We start from the raw sequence: 24,266 nt of genomic DNA on the forward strand, positions 1-24,266 counted from the left end.
AGTCCACATGTGTTTTGTGGATTTGGAGAAGGCGTTCGACCGTGTCCCTCGGGGAGTTCTGTGGGGGGTGCTTCGGGAGTACGGGGTACCGGGCCCCTTGATACGGGCTGTTCGGTCCCTGTACGACCGTTGCCAGAGTTTGTCCGCATTGCCGGCAGTAAGTCGGATTCGTTTCCGGTGAGGATTGGACTCTGCCAAGGTTGCCCTTTGTCACCGATTCTGTTCATAACTTTTATGGACAGAATTTCTAGGCGCAGCCGAGGCGTGGAGGGGTTCCGGTTTGGTGGCCTCAGCATTGCATCTCTGCTTTTTGCAGATGATGTGGTGCTGTTGGCTTCATCAAGCCGGGGCCTCCAGCTCTCACTGGAGCGGTTCGCAGCCGAGTGTGAAGCGGCTGGGATGAGGATCAGCACCTCCAAATCCGAGACCATGGTCCTCGGTCGGAAAAGGGTGGAGTGTCGTCTTCAGGTCGGGAATGAGATCCTGCCCCAAGTGGAGGAGTTCAAGTATCTTGGGGTCTTGTTCACGAGTGAGGGTAGGATGGAGCGGGAGATCGACAGGCGGATCGATGCAGCGTCTGCAGTGATGCGGACTCTGTATCGGTCCGTCGTGGTAAAGAAAGAGCTGAGCCAAAAGGCAAAGCTCTCGATTTACCGGTCGATCTACGTTCCAACCCTCACCTATGGTCACGAGCTGTGGGTCGTGACCGAAAGAACGAGATCCCGGATACAAGCGGCCGAAATGAGTTTCCTCCGCAGGGTGTCCGGGCTCTCCCTTAGAGATAGGGTGAGAAGCTCGGTCATCCGGGAGGGACTCAGAGTCGAGCCGCTGCTCCTCCGCGTTGAGAGGAGCCAGCTGAGGTGGCTCGGGCATCTGGTTCGGATGCCTCCTGGACGCCTCCCTGGGGAGGTGTTCCGGGCATGTCCCACTGGCGGGAGGCCCCGGGGACGACCCAGGACACTTTGGAGAGACTATGTCTCTCGGCTGGCCTGGGAACGCCTCGGTATCCCACCGGAGGAGCTGGTTGAAGTGGCTGGGGAGAGGGAAGTCTGGGTTTCCCTCCTGAAGCTGCTGCCCCCGCGGGACCCCGGATAAGCGGAAGAAGATGGATGGATGGATGGATGGATTAGGATTAGGATTATGGTATTGTGCAGGCCTATATTTAAAACACAGGTACATGAAAATTTTAATAATTACCTTTTTAGAGAAGGACTGATAGGGCACTATGTAAAAATTCTGGACATAATGTTAAAACTATGAATATGAAATGAGGAAATCTACTTAGCCTTAAGATGATTATTATTATTATTTTCAAATTACACTTTTACCAGTACATGCCGCTCTTGGCCGTTCCATATGAAACAATATTGTCTCGTCACATTCCATTTAACATACCGTATAATGAACGTGCTGGTCACAACCATTCCACTGCGGCGGTTTGGAGCGTTTTTTTTTTTTTTTGCTAACTGTGGTCATGTAAACGTAGCTGCTACAAAATAAACAAATTGTCATTGTCATACCTGCAAGTGACGCGCGAGCATCATCTCATTGTTTTTTCTTTTCCGCCCCCAATTCTTGATGCCTTTTTGATGACATGTCAAGATATCCAAGAATAAACTTCTGCCAAATTTGCGATTGAAGCATAAAGTATACCCCACCCCCCTCCCCCTTTCCCTAGTAGTTTGTTTCGTTGGAGCAAAAGTGCACCCCGATACCCTCCCCCTTTCCCTAGTAGTTTGCTCCGTTGGAGCAAAAGTGCACCCCGCGGCCCTCTCCCTTTCCCTAATAGGAACAAACTACTAGAGGGGGGGCACCAACGTAGACCAGCGATACCGCTCGTCGAGTAAATAATGCTACGTTATTTTTTGTATTTATTAACATGCTTTACAAGCTTTTATTTTAAATATTAGACCCTGATATTATAATTACTAATATGATTATTTTTACGGGCTTGATTTGTTTTTTGGTGCCCCCTTAGGCAGTTGGTGCCCTACGCGCAGTGTGTGGTAAGCGTATGCGGAGCGCCGTGTCTGCGTAAGCAGCACGACTTAGTCTATTGCAGGCTGCTTGTGTTGCAAACAGTGTACAGACATTAATATATAAAATAAAAATATACATCCCTGAATAAAACTATTCATGACATGTTATATTTAGCTTCAACTCGGAATTTTCTTGCAGGGGAAAAAATATATACAAATATATATCGGGATATATATCGCATATCGATATTAAGCCAAAATATATCGGGATATGAGTTTTGGTCCATATCGCCCAGTCCTACTTGCTAGACTATTTTCCTCTTGTCCAACACCGGACCAGAACTCGTGTCACAGAACGCTGTCAGGGGTAAGTCAGTGATGATCGCACACACTGAAGGTGAGGATGAAGTAGAGATCATGTCAAAAACACAGAACGATCGCTTTAAGCGGACGTTAATTGTGACACTATAATAAAAGTGAATACACAGAAGTAGTTTTATTTTAATTTAATTTTAAAAATTATTTTACACTGAAAGAACTATAGACTCCTTTCCAGCCTATGTCATCACCCAATGCTGACTCAAAACAACGGGTGATATATGTGTGGCTGTGGTTGTGATAGATGTACTTTTTTTTTTTTTTTTTTTTTTTTTTTTTTTTTTTTTTTAAAGTGTGGAGTTGCTATAGTTATTGAATAGTTTTAAACAATATCGCGTCGTGTGTACGGTTATGCGAATCGGGAGGACAAAAGAGTTCATTTTTCTAGATTCCAGGTCATAAACACCAGAGGAGCCTGTAGCTGACAGTTATTGAATTTGAACACACAGAATGGACCGAGGACATAATCCGGAAGGCCCTGTCATTTTCTCATTTCAAATCTGATAAGTTATCATGGCCATTTGGTTAAGTTTAACATCAAAGTCTTGTAATGTTGAGTATTATCAGGTATTTCTGTCGCCCTACAATGCAGTCCCACCGAGATTGTCGTCACAACAATGTGATGCGATTCGCAGTTGCCTTTTATAGAACAAGCAACAAAACAAACTAGCAGACTAGTTGTCTATGTCAGTGGTCCCCAACCTTTTTTCCACCACGGACCGGTTCATACATGTCCAGAACATTTGTGGACCGGCAACCCAGTGGTCGCAAGGCCACTATGTATTCTCATGTACCTGTACGAGCAGCACAAACACCATTAACAAGGGTGTTTCAGTGGCTGATAAATAAAAGGCTACAACAACAACAAACGCAAATCCGCTATGTATTTTTATGTACCTGCACAAACACCATAACAAGGGTAACAACAACGCTTGAAGATGGTGAGCTCACTAACGGTAATGCTTATTAGTGATACGAGCAAAACAAAAACAGGGGTATTTTGTAGATATAACAATAATTTGAACTAAGGCCCATTTTTATGTAACAAATTGAGCAGTGCCCTCCTTAAACAGAATTGGAGATGCTGGGGATCGAACCCAGGACCTCATACATGCAAAGCATGCACTCTACCACTGAGCTACATCCCCTCTGCTGGACCTTTGTCGCTGTAAATTTTTACACTTGAGATGAGGGTAGCAAGGTAAACCGCAGGCTCATGATTTGCACGGGAATTGAGGTGGAGAGCAACCCAGGATTTCATGCAAAGGATGCACTCTAGCACACTATCTACATGACTGTTACACCTGTGCCACCATCCTTGAAATTTTATGTGCTTGAGATGAGGCTAAAGTGGGAAAAAAAGGCAGTTCATGAATTGTTTGGGTCACTTGCAACAATCATATCTAAGGCAAATGGAGATGCTGGGGATTCAACCCAGGACGACATAGACCCCTTCAGTTTGTAAACAACATGACGCAATTTAAAGGGCGGGGCTTAGCTGGAGGCAAAAACACCTCAGTGGCGTGTGGTTCTAACACCGATCAGCATATTCTCACAGAAAGTTCACGTCGGAATGGATGCGGAAAACGGCCTTTGAGTTAATATGTGAGTAAACTGACTCCCCATGACCGTGAATGTTACTTTAAAAAGTTAACTCTGACTGATGGGCCGATATTTACTGACCCCTACGCACTCACGCAGTGGATAGATCATTTAACGGGACTACCCATCGTGCAATGGCCGGACATTAAAATCTACCTTATAGAAAAACTGAGCCTTTATGCTAAAGATAAACTGAAGGCCAATAAATCATTACATGTCTACAACTATGTCTTGAATGGACTTTAATTTAGAATATAACAACCTAAGCAAGAACTTTTGTGTCATGCGGTCGCAAGTGCTGCCAAGTCAACGACAGGGACAGAAGACGAGAATATACGAGGCATGTACCTCCTACAAAAATTTTACAAGAAATTATCGGAACCATTGTGGGGGCTTTCGTCTTGACAAAACTGATACAGCTAACGTTTGGTTAGCTAGCGGTTAGCATTCGCGCATGGAGCATGTAAACACGGACTTTTTGTAAGCCTGTGCATGTAAAACGAATCCCACAAATAATGACTAACTTAAGTAATGACACGACGTGAAGAGGTAGGACTCAGACGCAGATGGTAAGTTGGCCAACAAGGCTGCAGTTTTAATGACAGGAAACTCAAAACGCCTCTTAAAGAGGGAAAAAACGCGGAACCTAAAGAGCTCCAAACTGGACTCAAAAAAGGGGACAACAAAAGGCGCTCCGCTAGGGAGGAAAAAGAGGGGCAAACTCAGGACGCAAGGCAAGGCAAGGCAAGGCAAGAACAAGGACTGTGATTCAAGGGCTGTGAGGACGCTTCCATGCACGGGTTGTGACACTTTGAAATAAGCTTTACTGGTGGTCTGAAGTTTTCTTTTTATTTCTCCTTTCCTTTGTCCATGCATAAACCTCTTACACCGTAAGAGCTGAAAATAACACAAACATGACGCCATCAATCAAACATATTCTCATTTCCTCTATACATATAAAGTTAGGCTAATTAAACTCAAAATGTAAACACAAACATAAATCTATTTAAAGCACAACTTTTTACCTTGTTGCCACTTTCAACCGGGCTAAGTATCTTTCATGTTGGATTTGTCGTGCATGAAACTGTTTTTACAGCTTCAAACGTCTCACGCTGTCAATCATCTTCCGTCTCCTACATCATTCTACCTTTCCGCCTACCTTCAAAATAAACTTCCGCCCAAAGAGGAAGTTAGAAAATAAGAGTTCCAACATTGACAAAAAAAAAAAAAGAAGAAAGAAAATAAACTCGTTGTCCATTACAGTGACCAAAAGGCAAGCTTGTGATCAGTTTCGCACACTTAAAATGATGATATTAAGCAGAAATGGAGATGCTGGGGATTGAACCCAGGACCTCATACATGCTAAGCATGCGCTCTACCACTGAGCTACATCCACACTGGTGCACTTTTGTCACCATAAAATTCCACGTACTTGAGATGAGGATAACGCGGTTTGGCACGAAATGAAGATGGAGAGGCTGGAACCCATGATTTCATGCAAAGGATGCACTCTCGTACACTATCTACATGACTGTTACACCTATGACACTATCCTTAAAATTCTATGTGCTTCAGATGAGGCTAAGGTGAAAAACAAAGGCAGCTCATAAATTGTTTGGCTCACTTGCAACAATAATATCAAAGGCAAATGGACATGTTGGAGTTTGCATGCAAAGGATGCACTCTACCACTGAGTTACACGCCCACAACTACTTCAAATTCTGTCTTTGAGGGTAGCATGGTGACCAAAATGCTAGATTGTGATTGGCTGAGCATACTTGTAATGATGATATTAAAGCAAAATGGAGATGCTGGGTATTGAACCCAAGACCTCATACATGGAAAACATGCGCTCTATCACTAAGGTACATGCCCAGTCTTTCACTATGGTCACTGTTGTGATAGGTTGCTATGGTTACAGCAGTCACGGTTGTGATGCCATGAGTACGCTTCTACAGATTTGGGCATGTGCAGTGGTACGGGCACGAGAGTTGCACGTTGGAAGTTGTAGCAAACGCTAATAAAGCGACTCGTTCAAAAAGCCACCGGTCTCCTCATTATTGTGCATCGATACATGACATGCTGTCAGAATTGGCCGACTTCACGCTCGTGAACTAAAGGCATGGGGAAGCTCGGACCTCCGGAATCTTTTGACTTCATTCGCCCGGCGGAATGGCCAATGTGGCGTAGGCGCTTCGACCGCTTTCGAGTGGCGTCGAAGTTGGACAAAGATAGTGGGGAAGTACAAGTGAACACGCTTCTCTACACCATGGGGAGAGAAGCAGAAGTAATTTATGATTCGTTTGTGTACGATGGCATCGAGGAGGAAGACGGTGGCAGACCAGAGTTGAACTACGACACGGTAATGGCTAAATTCTCCGACCATTTTGTGCCGAGGAGAAATGTGATTCATGAAAGAGCATGCTTTCACAAGAGGACGCAGAAGCCCGGTGAGTCGGTCGAGGCTTTTGTGAGGAGTCTATACGAACTGGCACAGTACTGTGAATTTGGCCTGACAGTTCTTCTATGATCGCCGTTACTCTACCGTACCATTTCCTGATCTTCAGTCTGGGCAGGCTGTCCGAGTGAAGCTTGATGGAGAGAAGGGATGGAGAATGACTGCAAAAGTCATGGAAAACTGCAATGAGCCCCGATCGTACATGGTGAGGACAGACAACGGTGCAGTACTGCGGCGCAACAGGTGACACCTGCAGGCATTTCCAGAGACTGTAGGCCCTCCGGTCCAGCAACAGCCGCAGCAAAAAGGACCGCCGCAACAGTTGCCCTGCAGCCCTACTTCAGCAACTGGACCCAGCCAAAGCGACCAAGATCCTGTCCAGAGACTGAACAATCCAACTGTGAATTCGCCGTCCCCACACAGGGTTGTTCAGGTGACATCTAGAGGTCGTGAGGTTAGAGTGCCTCTTAGGTATAGACACTTGACACCAAATGACACTCACCTCACACTGTTGTTCATTTAAGTGTTCAGAGAGGTTAGGAAAGTATTATAAGTAATATTATTGTTATTATTAGATAAATGTTATGTTTGAGTAAGATTGGATAGTGGCAGGATCAGCAGAGAAAAAATAAATACATAAATATATGCTGACGTTATAATAACCACTCAGACTGTTCACACACACATAGTATAGGAACAGCAACTAGCTGGGGCAGAAAAATCCCTATGTTGCTGTGGACCGCGGGCAGTCTACCCCAAAGTCCTAGAATGAGGATTTTCTTTTGTTAATGTTTACTTTATTTGAGGTATTATTCTTTTGTGTAACCATAGTATCATCTTTTGAAAAAGGAAGATGTTGTGATAGGTTGCTATGGTTACAGCAGTCGCAGTTGTGATGTCATGAGTACGCGTCTACAGATTCGGGCATGCGCAGTGTACGGGCATGAGAGGTGCACATTGGAAGTTGTAGCAAACGCTAATAAAGCGACTCGTTCAAAAAGCCACCAGACTCCTCATTATTGTGCATCGATACATGACAGTCACCATGAAATTCTCTGTACTTGAGATGAGGGTAGCAAATTTCTTTGAAATATCGTGATATAATTTCTAGGCCATATCACCCACCCCTAGGATGCACTCTAGCACACTATCTACATGACTGTTACACCTGTGCCACCATCTTGAAAAATCGATGTGCTTGAGATGAGGCTAAGGTGAAAACAAAGACAGCTTCTGAATTGGCTCACTTGCAAAAATCAAAATCAAGGGAAAATGGAGATGCTTGGGATCAAACCCAGTACCATATGGATGCAAAGGATGCGCTCTACCACTGACACACCCATAATTACACCTGTGTCACCCTCCTTCAAATTTTCTGTCCTTGAGGGTGGCATGGTGACCAAATTCATAGCTTGTGATTGGTTCAGCACACTTGTAACGACGATATTGTCACGCCGCCACCAGCGTGACGGATCATGCTTTTATTTTATACTCATTTCCTTTTTATTTTGAAAGTCACTAACTCCCTTCTCACCCCAGGTCACTTGCCCTTCCTGCTGCCCGCTCATTACCAGTCCCCGCCCATGATTGTTGCCACCTGCCACCAATTATCCCCTGCAATAAAAGCCATCAGCCTTCTCCCTCAGTTTGCCGAAGTGTCACATCAGTGCATGGAAGCGTTCCACAGTCCTCGAGTCCTCGATCCTGTTGCCTTGCCTTTTTGCCTTGCTTTTGTGCTTTTCCCTCCCCAGTGGAGGCTTTTTTCTTCTCCATTTTTTGATTTCCCCCCCCTTTCAGTGCATTTCTCAAATTCACTTACTGTCGGAGTGAACTGGCAGTTGCCTTTCATCTTACCTTCAGCACAGGTGCATCCATTATTTATGCATCGTTTCAGAAGCTGACCAGCTCTCCTCTTGGGATGGTAGAATTTCACACAGCGAGTCTCTACAAATAGACAAGCAGTTTTTAGTGATTAAAAAGAAATGTACAGTTTTCGTTGTTTTGTTTATCTGTGAAATATGATGTAATAAAGTTGCTCAGCTTCTTATTTAAAGGGACATTGTGTAAAAGTTCACCACTAGATGTCGCCATATGCTAGGGATGTAACGATATCCAAAAATTACGATACAATTTGAAGGTCACGATACGATAATTATCATGTGTGTGTTGGTGATACAAAAAATGTTCACAATACTGTAAGATTGTATACTAAAAAAAATAAAATAAAAGAATAGATAAACGCTGCAATTGACTGGCAACCAGTTCAGGGTGTACCCTGCCTACTGCCCGAAGCTGGCTGGGATAGGCTCCAGCACCCTTGCAACCCATGTGAGGAGTAAGTGGTTAAGAAAATGGATGGATGGAAATAAATAAAATAAATACAAATAAAATAAACTGAAATTTAAAAAAAAAAACTATTGTGCTTTTGTACATAACAGCAATGCATATAAACCACCTACAATCTCTAATATAATATTGAGGCACTTGCTATTGCTAGCACGCATTGAGTTCCTCCATATATTGACTTGGTTCACAAGCATATTACGTGCCCTTCATCTGACCATTAGTGTGGATTTTAACCATAGAAGGGCCAAAAGATGCCTTGTGAAAATTAAACTGCACTAAAAAACTAGCCAGCAGGGTGTGCTAGAACTGCACAAATGGAAATCAACCCGACTTTTTTTTTTTTTTTTAAACAGATGTGCTGCTTTTAATATCCTGAATTGACAATGATATATTGTGGCAGTTTTAATATCGCGATATCACGATACTGCCGTTCTCGTTACATCCCTACTATATGCTAGAATGCAGCTGTATTTTGAAGCATGTGCACAACGGTGACCCAGAGGGACCACACTTCACAAGCCTACCACCACCAATTGTCATTTTGCGTGAGCGAGCGAATGACGCGACTCGGCAGCCGGTGAGAACCCCAGCGAGCAACGCCAAAAGACTGAGCAAGCCAGATTTTGCGGCAGGGGCTAGAAAAAAAAAAAGAAGAAAAAAAAAAAAAAGAGCGAACTTGCAGAAAGTTAGATCGAATCCACCGCCCTCCCCAATAACCCCCCCGCCACTCCCCCAAATAAAAAACTATCTATAGGAGAAAAATGTTATTTTTCTCTGCACCAGAGAGCCACAGTCTGACTCACGATCGTGGTTTTCATAAACAGACACTGCAGCCGGTTGTAAGATGCCAACTTTCATGGTCTGGATGATCCTAAAGCTGATTTCCTCAGGATGCTTATGAGAGACCTGTGGCGGTAAGAAACAAAGGTGAAGCACCTCTCGATAATCATTCAGTGAAATACGTGTCAGAGGCAAGGTGAAGAGATGTCTTTCTTACTTTGTCCAGGTAGATGATGAGAGAGCCCTTCTCTGATAAGACCGTGTTCATCTCATAGTTTGAAATGGGGGCGTGTCCTCTGGCCAGCTACATACAATCCGAAAGTGTCCTCAGTTATGTTAAAAATGTAAGGTGTGTGTGTGAGAGCTCGTACCAACTCAAGGTCTCTCTGGTCAGCACGGAAGCCGGTCAACAAGCCGATGTCCAAGATTGACATGGATGCATCACGCTCTTGGCTTAGATACCTGCTCAGAACACCACACATCACATTATTCCATGATAAACTGAAACAAAAACGGATTTATGTTTTCAATGGGACTCACAGAGATCAAAATTGCAACCTTATAGTTCTTGCAACCGCTTCTTTTACTTATTGTACTTACATGACACCTATTTTAAGCTTGTATATCTTCTCATCACCATTTTCTTCTACAAAAAGATCATACACAAATGAGCAGATTCATGTATTCATGCAAATATGCAGGCAGATGAGCACATTACAATATTAAATACATTTTTTTTTAAATGCCAAGTATTAAAATTACCTGGGATAAGTTGCACTGACAAGTTAAAATTCTGACAGTCACTTTTGTTTCCGGAACGCAGGGCATAATACCACGACACCATCTGTCAGATTGACAACAGTAACATGATGATTTGAAACGGATGTGAACATTCATCCCTTCTCCCATATAAATATCGATCCATTGATTCATTTTTTTTGTAGAGTTACACCACTTAGCATTACTAGGGTTGCAAGTGAGATAAACACTGAACCGGTCACCAGCCAATCAGAGTGGCCCCTTTAGTAAAAACAATAAGCCCGTTAATAAGTTATGAGTTAACAAGTCTATTAATGTGTGAGAATCAGTGGTAGAGTGGCCGTCTCGTAACCCAGAGGTTGTGGGTTCGATCCCATGGCATTGTGACTTACGTCGAAGTATCCTTGAGCAAGATACTGAACCTCCAGTTGCTCCTGATGCTGTGTCATCAGTAGGTGTCATGATCAACTATTTTTAAAATCTCTCTCTCTCTCTCTCTCTCTCTCACTATATATATATATATATATATATATATATATATATATATATATATATATATATATATATATGAATAATTTCCCCCTTTATTAAACCCGATGATTGTCATGACTGGGTCACGCCAGGGTTAAGTTTGGGTCATGAACGTGAGGTCAAGTGTCTGTTTTGAACTGATGTAACCGGCATCTAGTTTCAACTGGTTTTAAGATTTGTTATGTCAGCAGCTATGTGATGTCAAGAATCTTTAATCTCTTTACTTGGTCAGCAGTCAATCAGATAATTCCATGTTACCCACATGTCTAGCCACAGCGAATCCGAGCAATTCACTGTCTATTTAAGACAAACCGAGAAGAGTGTGTTGGTCGGATTATTATCTCTGTTCCTCTGTGCATCTCCACGGCCCAAGGGAGCTTGGTGTCTTGTGATTCTTGATGCATTCTCGTTGTTGTTCTCGTCTAGTCACGTTTGTATTTTAGTCCGTGAACCATTTCTTAACCACTTTGGCTGTGTGTTTTGGGGATTTTGTCATGGTAAAATGTCCAAAAATCAAAATTTGCCCTGGGGTATGAATAATTACGGGCTTAAAACTCTATATGCAGCCAGAGGACAGTGGATACACATTTCCCACATTTGAGAGAGCGAAAAAAAAAAAGAAAAAAAAGAAAAAGAGACCTATACTGGAGCTGTTAAGAACAGCTGTCCATGGATCATTAGTTGACTTACTGTAAATGTTGCTTCTCCACTACCTTCGGCTGAAAGTCTCACATCTTGGTTAATACTGTTTATCTAAGGGATTAAAAATGCACACAGAGGCTTTTATATATTAACAAATTTGGACATTAACAGCAATGTTTAATGCGAAATTAGGCACTCTTACAAAAAATGTTTTGGTATGTGGGTTTTGCCTGTTGAAGTAAAATTTGTGTGGTGTTGATCTGCTCGGCTCCTCGATGTCCACATTCAGATCATAGTCGGGCTCTTTGGCATTGGCCCAGTATTCCGATAAAGCTTGATACACCAGGATTGTAGCCTCAACAGAGTAACAGGGGGAAAAAGTTTCAACTGAGCTCAGATGACATGACTATTGTCCTAAAATCTTTTCTCACCTGCGTTAATGCATAGGGTCCACCCATAAAGCCCTGGTTTTTGAACCATGCCACCACTGGTCTGGCATCCTCAAAGGCCTTTATGAACACAAAAAAAAAAACAAGGCCAGTCTTGAACAATTTCTTTCTTGAAAATGTCCCGATGTTTTTTTGTTTTTTTTTCTGTAGCTGCTATTAATCTAATTTACTTACCCCAGTCTTGACCAAAGCCAAAAGAGCATAGGCTGTAGCTTCCAGTGTATAAATTTGTCCTTGAGGCACAGACCAATGGGTCAACTCTGCAAAGGAGACATGCAATTATATGTCCTCATACGTAATTATCTACAACAAATTAAAACATGGAATTTCATTATCATCATTAATTATTAGGCTTTACGCCGATCTGGTTGGCTTGATCGTGATCGTACGATATTTGGCATTTTATGCAAGATCCGTAATCGACTCCAATGTCATATTTTGCGCGATCGATCAATGACGTCATTGATCAGATCAGCGAAATATAACATTACAGCAAAAACAAGTGAACCCGAAAGCTAATCTATTTTTAGCCTTCCTGCGCATTGTGGAAGCGAATGCGGAAAGCCTTTGCGCTGGGAAGTGGAAATTCGTGCCTTTGTAGCGAGTATTGATTGGAATTATGTTCCAATCACTACACCTTCGACAATCCAATCACAAAGTAATAGCCTTATTTATTTATTTATTTTTGACAGGTAAAAAGTCAGAAAACCATTTTATTTTAACATCTCTTTAATTCCAAATAGCTGTCATCACTCCGCGCAAATAACATTAAACATGCTCATTCGGCCAACCACAGATGCAAGTAGAAGCCAGGCATATTGCTTGAATTAACACGGAAATACAGTCGCAGTAAATGTTTGCAAAACTAAGATACAAGGTAAACTATTCTCTACGAGATTACTTAGAAAGTAAATAGTTTGCATAGATATGGGTGAATCTCTGCTGACGCCAAACCAAACGGCTTCACGCAGTGTCCTGTGCAGATAAAAAAGTAGACAATGTAACACAGACTGCTTCCAATAAAAGCCAAAAAGAGCCGGAGGCAGGAACAGAACGAGGAACCCCGTAGCTGGTAAGTAGTAGTAGTAGTAGACACTAGTGGATGAACCAAGATTGCAATAGTAGCATTAGTTTTAACAAAACAATGACTGGCAAAGTTCATACTTTTTTATTGTTGTTTGTTTTGTGTTGTAAATATATAAACATATTATATTTACTGCTGAGCAGCGTTTTTATTTTTAATTTAAAAGCCAATTTTTTATTCATTATTATTTTTACATACAATTGCACATTGCTCTATCTTCTGATCGGATATCTTTTTTTTTTAACTCTGCTCAGCAAAAGGTGTAAAGCCTATTATTATTATTATTATTATTGCGTATCCACTTTTCTCACCTCAATAAATCTTTATTCTGATCATCACATTCCTACTGTTACAATATGGTAAAACATAAATACTATTTACCTTTGAATATATTATACCAAATAGTAAAATGAACGCTGTTTTAGAATTCACCTGGGGAAGAAAAGTTGTAGAGGAGCTCCTTGTTCAACTTATTCTTATTGGCTAAAGCATATGATGTCATGGCTACAGCATAAGGGTTGGTGAGTCCAGGCAGACGGCTTTCCAGGTAAGCAAGAGCTTTGGTTTCACTGTCTTCCAATTGCTGGCAAGGAGAGGAGAGAATAAGAAGGGGGTTCATGATTCGTACCAATATTTGAGTTAACCAATATTGGTATACAGAATAGTGGTCTGGTGGGCGGGCGTCTTTTGGGGTTGATGCAGTGTTTTTCCTCCATTTTACCCCAAGAGACTGGCCCATAATTTAGAGCGACTAGTCCATGAATACATTTTAAGAAAGAACATGGGATCAAGAGAGACACGCGCCACCGTGCCATGCTCTCATCATTAACCAGACGCATTCAAGACTTTTGATCGTCCTTTTAGGAACGCGACGGAGGCTTACCTCGCTTTCTTTATAGCCGTTTCGCATTGCTCCGCAAGAGAGACAGCCACCATTCTACGTCACTAGTCGCACTTAATGCGTTGCGACATAGACAACAATGGCGGCGTACGTACAAATAAAGTTTGCATGCATTAAACTGAAAATGATTTAAAAAAAACAAACAAATCTCATAGATATGTTAGTAATTACCAAATAAATCATATGGAGCAAACTTATCATACAGTCAGGGTTCCTTTTAATAAAGTCATCAGTGTGTCTATTTTTGTTTGGGAACAACAAATCAATATTCATATCCTCCTGACTACCAGGAAAAAAAATATTGTCCAATCATGTTTATTTTGATATTCCCCAATCTTTGTGAAGTAATACTGCAAAAGACATTTTTTTGGGAAAAAAAAAAGGTTTTATTTTTAAGCTATAATGTGTCTACTACAGAGGACTTTTTTTTTTTTTTTACTTAAATGCTCAGCTCAAATACAGTTAAAATAACTCAAACAATACTTTAATGTGTACTTAAGAGTCTTATAGAAGACATGCTAACAACATTTAAAGCCTAAATTTGTTCAATAAAAAGTGTTATACACTTACTTTTCCTCTTCCCTAAAAAGTGCTTGCACTGAGGGCAGCCATTTTCTTTTATGATGCAATCAAAGGTAGCAAAGCCCCACCCCTACACATGTTGTATCATTGGAAAGCTCTGAATGTCCTATATAAGAGCACACAAGGAGTTAATTCAATCGTATGCACTGGGTGGGAGATATTCAGGTTTAAAAAGGTCCACTACAGAGGACAAATTTGAATTGCTGGTAGTCAGGAGGTTACCACCACAAAAAAAACACATGCTTGTGATTAATTGTTGACAATATTTCACCCACATACTGAGTAAAGTGTTCAACCTTGGAGCCTGGTGCTCTGTAAAGACAGCTGACAATTATATTTTTGCCTTTTGTCATAGTCCGAGGTGGGCATTGACTGGAATTGATGATTGATGGAAGTGCCCACCTTTTGGCGTGTGCTTCAGTACTTTCAGGGAATGCCTGATAATGCGAAGCCTCACCAAAATACACGGATTGAGAGGTGTACTCACCCCGATCGACAGAAGTAATTCTGCTTCAGTCGGTGCTCACTTTGCATTTTTCAAGGTTGAGCATTATCACGTGATCACTTCAAGGCTGAAAGTGCTGAAGCACACGCCAAAGGTGGACACTTCCATCAATCATCAATTCCAGTCAATGATGATGCCCGCCTCTGGTCATTGTGATTTCAACCGTCACACATTCCGTCAAATCGTCAACTGTTATCGACATATTTTTTTAAAATGTCAAACTTGATGCTGTTTATCAACAAACAGGGCGACCCCTCCTCCTACAACTTTACCTTTCTTGCCCGTACAAACCATGTTTTGTCTTTATCTTGTTATTTTCGTCCATGTTTCTGAGACTGCAATGATGTTATTTTCTTTTTTTTTTCTTTTTTTTAATGAAACTGTTGTATGTACTCATTAATGCGTCCAAAGTTAGTACTGGAGAGGCTGGTGCTATTGAAGTGAATTAGTGAGAATGATTGTTTTGTTGCATTGTTCTTCAGTATAGTAACAGCACTGAGCTGTCATGTTATTGTAGATTTTTTCTTAATCAGGATCAATAATTCCATTTGGATCAGATGATAATCCACAATTTGATCTTCTAACGTCTGATGTGCTGTATGGTATTATTGACTTGAGTCATGTTTATTTCTCATATTCCGCCAGCTCTTCCATGCTTTTAATCACCTTTGTTTTCATCTGCTCTGTCAAGCTCCCCTTAGTTTTGATGAAAACTGTTGTCAATCAGTCCATATTTCTTCAGTTGACGTGCCTTTTTTTTGTAATATCAGCATTCTTTTCAGTGAGATTTTCATTGATGTAAACATTTTTACCCTTCAACTTTGGACATTGCTTGAGAAGAGCCATTTTTTTCTTTCCATCGATGAGCCTCATTATTACTGCCGGTGGTTTTCTACTGCCTGATGGAAGCGGAAAGCACACTGTGGTTCCACAACTATTTTCATTTTCCGAGTTTGGTTATCACCTGCTGCTATACTGTCGTCAGAATTTCGGTCAGGATCATCTCCGCTTTTTCTGGCCTCAGCTTGCATGTATGTGGTTTTGGTTTTAATGTCCGTGGTTACCACATCCTTTATGTGAGCATTTTGCTCTAACATCCACCTTTTGCTCCAAGGCAACAACGCGTTGTTTTTCCTGCATCTGTCCCCTCAGCTGTTGCACTTCCTTCAAGATCTCACAATGTGGCACCACATCCTTTTTTATTTGCCGTATTTCTTCAAGTGGCTCATGTCCTTTTTTATTTCCCGTATTTCATCCATTAATTTTGCAATAGTAGCCTTTATCTCCTCAGTCTTCCCTCCTTTTTTCCCCCTAGGCATGTTGCTGCGGTGTTATTATCACTACAACTTAACAAAAGGAGTGAAAAACATGGTGTGAAAGTAGTTGCGTCCTTCTTCATCAGATTCAGGAGGCAGAATGAATTTTCAAGTTAATAAGACCCCAACAACATGAACACGAACACTGCCCGGGGTAAAATATTTTCACATAAGTACACAACAGTCCAAATAGTAAAAGACAAAAAATACACCCACACACACACACACACACACACACACACACACACACACACCCACACACACACACACACACACACACACACACACACACACACACATACACACACACACACACACCCACACACACACACTCACACACACAAAATGAACCACTTGCATCATGACATGATTTAAAAAAAAAAAAAAAAAAAAAAAAGACTTAGGCCATTATTTTAAGAGGGTGACGATTTGTAACTTTGGTTCATTGAATTTGGCAAATCAATGTACTGTATAGCTTTAACTATAGCGGCGCACGCCGCACGCTTATCTGGAACACTAGCAATGCTAAGGGATAGACCTTGAAGCTGCACCAACAAATACATCATCAGTTTCACTAAACAAGGACCATAAAGAATTATCCTTGGGGAAAAAAAAAAAAAAAGAGGATGCCACCACTTGATCAATCATGATGCAGCTTTTTTTGTACCCTCACTTTTTTCGAGACACTTTCTGAGGCCAGTAGTTAAAAGATTTTGGAAAGTAACGACTAACGTGGGTTCAGTACTCACATTAACAGTGGCAGCACAAAGTGCTCTTGACTCCTGCATTGGAATGACGTGGAAAGCCGTCATCAAAGCGTCTGAGTCTCCACCCTGCACGCCACCCTGGACACACACAACACAAGCATGCATAAACATGCACAGACACACAATATAGACAAAGTGACCAACAGAATCATTGGCAAAAAGATCAATTTACAGCAATGAAAAATGACAGCCCTTACCATCATCTCAGTGTAAAACATTCTGCCTATTTCTCTAAACATGCCATTGCTTCGCTGTGCAGTGATAATAAACCTGACAGCATCACAGATCACATCTCTTGGTGCTGCGACCAGCTGGTTGGACATGGTGAACACTTTGGCAACGTAGGCTGTCAGCCTGAAAGACGAGAGGGCATGCCACTTAAGTTCTATATGCACAAAAGTCTTACATTTTTATTGAAAGAATGACCAATTTTGGCATTTTTTTTTTTTTTACTCACGAGCTGCTACTATGCCTATTGGCCCAGTTAGAAAAAGAACCATCTTTATTCCGGAAAGCAAACAGATTTCTGTAGCCTGTGTCCAAAACAGCATTTTTAACCACCTTGACATCTAATTACAGTATCTTTCATCATGAGCAGTTTCAGAGTCCTCAGTGCATAATATTAAATATATGTTTATTTCATTTATTTAATATCTGTGCCTTGAACAATATAATGTGAACCTACCAGTCTTTATGTGTTGCAGGGCTTCATTACGTTTCTGAAAGCCCACCATTTCCCACTGGTTGGTTTTGTCCAAATAAATGGTTGCGATTACAGTCAGAGTCATGTGGGAGATGTTTTCCTCTCCAGTGCCTAAAGGCTGTCGAATCAGACTAACCACTGATGTCCCAGCAATGGCATCCTCCACCACTCCACTAAATTGTTTTTGACCTGTATATACACAAAAAGTGTATTATGGTTACACATTTTGTTGCACAGCTCCCAGCAAACACGTACAGTTGGGGCCCATGTGGGCAATACTTGGTCTAGTTGGGCTTTGGCATGGGCTGAGAGTGGGCTTTGTTGTTGGGCCCCACTTGGGCAGTATATATAAATATATATATATATATATATATATATATATATATATATATATATATATTAGGGGTGTGAATTGCCTAGTACCCGACGATTCGATTCGTGTCACGATTCGATTCGATACCGATTAATCCCGATACGAATCTATGAGTAGATTGTTGCGATTTTTTTTTATTTAAATTTAGAAAATACTAATCAGTAAACTTGTAAAGTGTAAGATTTGTATGAAAATGTATTATTTATTTATCTGAAACTTCAGTCTTATACAGGTTGTAATCTGTTTCATGTTTGAACAGCATTGAAATAAAATATTAAGGCTTAATGTTCCATTAACATAACATTCGTCCATGCTTAAGGTGTGAACCCTAAGACGTTTAGTGAATATTTTAATATCAATATTGTCACCAGTTCTGTTCAATTTGTATATTACATGAATGCAAGACTGGATGTATGGTTGTAGATAGGCTCATTAATCATTTAATGTATGCTGATGACTTGGTAGTAATGACACCTTATAGTGCTGGTTTACAGCAACTACTTAAAGTATGTGCTGAGTATGGGGTGCAATATGACATCCAATATAACCCTATTAAAACTGTGGTAATGATGATTAAATCTAAGGCGGATCAAAAGCTAAAATTTCCATCTTTCTATTTGTCCAAACAAGACCTTAAAGTTGTAACAAAGGTAAAATATTTGGGCCATGTGTTGAGGGATGACTTAAGTGATGATGATGATGATGTACTGAGACAGTGCAGAAAGTTATATGCCCAAGCAAATATGCTTGCGCGCAAATTTAGTCACTGTTCTGATGATGTTAAAATTGAACTCTTTAAAGCCTACTGTACTCCATTATATTCCCCACATCTATGGCGCAACTATAGCAAAGGGAAAATGAATAAGATCAAGGTTGCATATAATGATGCTTTAAGAATTCTGTTAAAATAACCTATGTGGGAGAGTGCAAGTTTCTTGTTTGTTGCCTCAAATGTTCCAACATTTCATGCACTGTTAAGGAATTTTATATATAAATTTATGTGTCGAATCAATAGATCTGGTAACGGAATTATAAAATCGATAAATGATCCTTTTTTAAGTGATTCTAGATACACTTCATTGTTCTGGAAATACTGGATACATGAACTGTATGTTTTTTAAACCAAGGGCTATTTTACATGTGTGTTCTTATATTAGTGTGTTTTTGTATGTTGTATGTGTTGTTGTATTATTTGTTTGTTCTTAATGGACTTGAGTCTGTCATTAAAGATACACATCTGATTCGAGAATTGCGCGATGTAATATCGTGATATATTGCTGAATCGATTTTTAACACCCCTAATATACATATATATATGTATATGTATATATATATATATATATATATATATATATATATATATATATATATATATATATATATATATATATATATATATATACATACATATAGAACAATTGAGATTTTCTTTTTTGAACAAAAATGCACACAAAAAAATTCTATACTTCAACTTAATATGTATTATTTGGGCTATTAATGGGCCATTGCATACAAGTTTGATGGCACAAGATTAACACGCAAACCTACAAAAAGAACAGCATTCTGAAAATATATGGGGAAATCGGAAAAAGGAAGCAACATTTTGCCACCTCAACAAGTACTTCAGGCTCCAGATTCATTTGAGTTGGAAAATGAATATTTCTGTTTGAGTGTGACGGAACACTGACCATTTGTTATTCTTTGATTATTCTTCAGTGATAATAATTGATTTATTATTGGTCTTCTTGTTATTAAAGCTTGTATGAAAATAACTGTGTGGCATGAGTGCGAAAGAAGCCCTTATGGGAACAATCAACAACACCGTAATCAGCTCAGTGGGCCCCAGATGGGAGATAGCTGGGTTGCCCATGTAGGTTTTAGCTAAGACCCATATAAGGCCCGACTTTAGCCCATCTGCACAGCAAAAAAAAAAAAAAAAAAAAAAAAGGGTTAAAAGTACAGGGTGATTCAAAAAGAATACACCAAAATCATTCAGCCAGATTTCAAAACTGAAAAAAAGAGAAAACTATCTTGGACACACGTGTTGTACATACTGTACCTTCAAGTTTTGATTTCATGTTTTACAAGTGCTCAATATGTCCACCACCGGCAGCACAGACAACATCAAGCCAATATGAGAATTCCCTCCCACACCTCAGGACGTCGCAGTCCACCATGTTGTTGATCTTTCATGCCATTGAAGTTTGCTGGAAGTGATGTAACATCCCATGTTCCTTTTCCTCACTTGTCACAGGAGAAACACTGACAATCGAACAAGAGGAATTTGGGCACTGCAAGTCATTTTCACTAGGGCTGGGTATTGCCACCAACTTCACGATACGATACGTATCACGATACAGGGGTCACGATACAATACGTATCGCGATACATATGTATCCCAATACATGATCTTCAAGGTGATACGTGTCCCGATATTTTATTATTTATTAATTTACTTGCATTTTATAATAACAGTCACATGTATACCTAAAGGATATGTTTATTTTGCTGGATGACAAAAATGTTTTTGTTATTCACTCTTCTGGTTTACCACCAAGCGGCATGCCTGGTCTAAATGTGTACGCACGGAAGAGCAAGTAAAATTTATTAATAGGCAAGAGCCAATATGAGCAAAAATATCAAAGCATTAAAATTACAGCTCTAAAATGTGCTCATTTTAAATATTTGGGGAAATAAAAACAGCATTTTTATATGTCACACATTCTATTTTGTTTTAAACAAAATATAGGAAAATTGGTACATTACGACACGTGCCATGTTAAGTTTAGAAGTAAATAAATGTTGATATTCTTCCTGTGTTTTAATTTTTCTTAGCAAGACAGTGTCCAATCACCGGTGAGCTATTTTTGCATTAATTGAAGGCAATTAACTTCAAAGACGCTGCTGGTTTTTAATTTTTAGGTACAATGCAAGCTGCAAAGTCAAACGTTAATTGCCTATTTAGACTTAGACTTGACTTTATTGATCCCTTTGGGATGGCTCCCTCTGGGAAATTTCCAGTTAACGAGCAATATCGATTCTGACGCCTGCGTATCGATACATGTATTGTAATGATGCTTGCAACGATATATTGCCGTATCGATTTTTTGAGCACACCCCTAATTTTCACGTACAGAAAAAACTTCCCAGCAAAAATGGACTGTTAAAATTTGTATCTTAGAGATCAGTGATGGGCTGACGACACATTAAATGTATATATAATGGCTACTTTATCATGTGGCTGTATAGCTCAGTGGCTAGGGTGTCTGACTATGGTTCCCTGGTTCAAGTCGCTGTCATCATGGCAATCATTTTTCAGAAGTCAACATTTAACTGGGTCCCGGCTGGGCAGTCCAGATGGGGCCCATTCCATGCCCATGTGGGTTTTAGTTAGGGCCCATATGAGGCCCACCTTGCCCACATGGAACCACCCTGAAATCCCTGGCCAAAATTGACTGGGACCCAGCTGTACCGCCCAGATGGGACCCATTCACCAGCCCATATACAACCCACATGGGTGTGTTGGCAGGAATATTTTATTCATGTGTTAGCACTTAAAAAAAAATCTATTTATATAAATGTAGATAGCTGGATAGATCTGAAATATCTCACCTGTCACAAAGATCTGTATGAAGGATTGTGTTCCTGGTACCACATCTTTCTTGGGAATTTGACTGTTGATAATGACTTCTTGTTTACCATCTACAATGTTAGACACACAAATTTGAGGATTAAGCGGCAAATTATTCAAATATTACACAATTACAATGTTATTGCTACAGAGTATAGAGGAATGCGGAAACTCACTTATTCCCATTTTAGCAGGGTTAATGTCTATTATCTGAGACGATTTAGTCAAGACACCGTCAGGCTGGAAAATAAATTAAAAAATAAAAACGTATTTGTAACGTGTATTTTTAAACATTATAATATCATTGGATTAGTACGGAAGCGTATTGCATTCACTTGGGGGAAAAAAAACCCCTCCTGTTTTTCTGTCGATTTTTTTTTTTTGTGGGGGAGTTTTGATTTTTTTTAGTCATATTTTTTCTGTTTTTCTGAATATTTGTTTTTTCTGTTTTACTGAATATTTTTTTTCTGTCATAAAAAAAAATATTCCAAAAAACAGAAAACGAAATTACTCCGAAAAACAGGGGGAAAAAAATTATTCCAAAAAACAGAGCACCAACTTCTGTTTTTCAGAGTAATTTTATTATTATTATTATTATTTACCTCTGAACTCCAAATGACTTAGTGCAGACCTGTATATATGACTGGATAGCCGATAGCCCATACACGCCTGTGCAAGCCGTTGAAGTCACACGGCGACCATCTTGTTACTCCCACATCGCAAGCAGACTATTGTATAAACTATACGGTATATGTACAGATGAGACATATACAGCTCGTAGGCAGTTAGTATAAGGCCGGAGGCGGGGTGGGGGGTTTGTGCCAGGGAGGTCACTTAAGATGGCCGCCCTGTGACTTCAAAGGCTTGCACTTGCGTGTATGGGCTTTCGGCTATCCAGTCATAAATACAGGTCAGTGGTCTGAAACAAGTCACTTGGAGTTCAGAGGTAAAAAAAAAATACTCAGAAAAACAGAAGTCGGTGCTCTGTGTTTCGGAATATTTTTTTTCTGTTTTTTGGAATAAATTTTTTTTTTTTTTTTTTTTTTAAATAATGTTTTCCCCCTGTAAAAAGAACATTCAGAAAAACAAAAATAATATAAAAAATTACTCAATAAAACAAAGCTCCCAAAAAAGTCAGAAAAACTTTTCAGATTTTTTTTTTTTTTCAAGTGACTGCAATATGCTTCCGTAGATTAGAGACATCAGAACATTTATTTTCTCCCTTGTATCTTATTCCTATTTTTTTTTTTTTTTGGAACTATGAATTATGTAGTACTCAATTGTGGACACTTGAGGCCCTATTTTCACACCCAGCAAAGGTCTAGCCTAAGCGCACGGGTGAAAATTTCTTTCTTTTGCTATTTTGCTGGACTAGCGCAGATAGAAGAGGGCATTTTTCACAGCTATGTGCTCATTTAGCAGCGAAGGTAGCCGACTCCCGGCCAATTGAAGCGGCTCCCCACATCCATCCATTTAAATGCACGCAGAGAAAGGCACCTGTGCAGTCAACATGTAGAAGGAGTTGCTAATGTCTATGCAGGATCTCCATGTGCATATGACACATCCGTAGTCTGACTGTGATCAAATCCAACAAAATGGCATTTGAACACCTGTCATTAAAATGCAACATATTAGCCCCCCTGGGAAGGTACCTTGACTATGAATGTCCCACAATGTAAAGCGGGGAATTCATATAGTATTGGTAGTGATATGTATATCTCTGTAGTTTGTGGAATTTAGACATTCCTTTAAACTTTAGAGGGACTTTAAACTGCCTGATTAGAACACTTTTCTTTTTCACAAGCATTTTTAAGCACTAAATAGTGATTTATTTTTTTATTTTTTTAACAAACTGTGTAATCTGTACATTTTTTTAAATTAAATATTTCAGTAGTCACTCTTAAATGTTCTTTTACCACTACTTTCAGCTGCTTCATTATCCCATCAGAGAGATATGAATCTCTCACGGCTGCTTTGACCTCGATATCAAGCGTTCCTTCATCCATGGGAATGATGATATAGGGTACAGCTAGCATAGTTTGGGGCCCCACTTCAACTTCTTGGTTGAACTTTGTGCGCTTGAAGGCTGAACTGCAGACATGCGGCGTCTCAAACAGAACCACACGCACCTCAAACACAAAAATGGAGAAGGGAACTGAGAGATGGTCTAGTTTTATGGTCTCCACATTGTTACAGCCAAGAACTGAATGTCTATGTTTTGAATATGGGTTCATCTTCTAAACCAGCAGCGTGAACACACACAGACAGACTTACTGTGATTTCATCAGGGGTGTAGTTGTGAAGTATTGCCTTGATTTCAATCTGCTCTCCACGCACAGCCGAATAAGGAAGCTCGAGGTCAATGAAGAAATCTTTCCTTACTCTCACCTCTAAAGGTTCACTAATACAGACTCCTACAAGATAGCACAAAGTGGGAAAAAAAGGTTTATTGGGAAAGGAGCATTATAGAGTATAGCTGT

At 40.2% G+C, this 24,266-nt stretch overlaps 1 protein-coding gene and 2 non-coding genes across 3 annotated transcripts in view; all 3 read right to left on the minus strand.

Moving 5' to 3' along the window:
- The window catches only part of LOC144015546 (complement C3-like), a 53,320-nt gene that overhangs the window by 3,823 nt on the left and 25,231 nt on the right, over positions 1 to 24,266 (minus strand). Inside the window, exons 21-39 of the mRNA XM_077515630.1 lie at positions 24,061 to 24,200; positions 23,703 to 23,915; positions 21,963 to 22,026; positions 21,768 to 21,857; positions 17,765 to 17,971; positions 17,537 to 17,612; positions 17,277 to 17,433; positions 17,062 to 17,157; positions 13,441 to 13,591; positions 12,099 to 12,184; positions 11,907 to 11,984; positions 11,678 to 11,830; positions 11,524 to 11,586; positions 10,306 to 10,387; positions 10,144 to 10,189; positions 9,915 to 10,005; positions 9,761 to 9,847; positions 9,567 to 9,669; positions 8,272 to 8,361 (exon numbers count right to left, since the gene is read on the minus strand). Coding sequence (XP_077371756.1) covers positions 8,272 to 8,361; positions 9,567 to 9,669; positions 9,761 to 9,847; positions 9,915 to 10,005; positions 10,144 to 10,189; positions 10,306 to 10,387; positions 11,524 to 11,586; positions 11,678 to 11,830; positions 11,907 to 11,984; positions 12,099 to 12,184; positions 13,441 to 13,591; positions 17,062 to 17,157; positions 17,277 to 17,433; positions 17,537 to 17,612; positions 17,765 to 17,971; positions 21,768 to 21,857; positions 21,963 to 22,026; positions 23,703 to 23,915; positions 24,061 to 24,200 — 2,073 coding nt within the window. The remainder of the gene's footprint in view (positions 1 to 8,271; positions 8,362 to 9,566; positions 9,670 to 9,760; positions 9,848 to 9,914; positions 10,006 to 10,143; positions 10,190 to 10,305; positions 10,388 to 11,523; positions 11,587 to 11,677; positions 11,831 to 11,906; positions 11,985 to 12,098; positions 12,185 to 13,440; positions 13,592 to 17,061; positions 17,158 to 17,276; positions 17,434 to 17,536; positions 17,613 to 17,764; positions 17,972 to 21,767; positions 21,858 to 21,962; positions 22,027 to 23,702; positions 23,916 to 24,060; positions 24,201 to 24,266) is intronic.
- Positions 3,434 to 3,505, minus strand: trnaa-ugc (transfer RNA alanine (anticodon UGC)). The gene has a single exon. It is a non-coding gene; the product is annotated as a tRNA-Ala (tRNA).
- Positions 5,284 to 5,355, minus strand: trnaa-agc (transfer RNA alanine (anticodon AGC)). The gene has a single exon. It is a non-coding gene; the product is annotated as a tRNA-Ala (tRNA).

Source organism: Festucalex cinctus, chromosome 3 (genome assembly GCF_051991245.1).
Source record: "Festucalex cinctus isolate MCC-2025b chromosome 3, RoL_Fcin_1.0, whole genome shotgun sequence".
Lineage (NCBI taxonomy): Eukaryota > Metazoa > Chordata > Actinopteri > Syngnathiformes > Syngnathidae > Festucalex > Festucalex cinctus.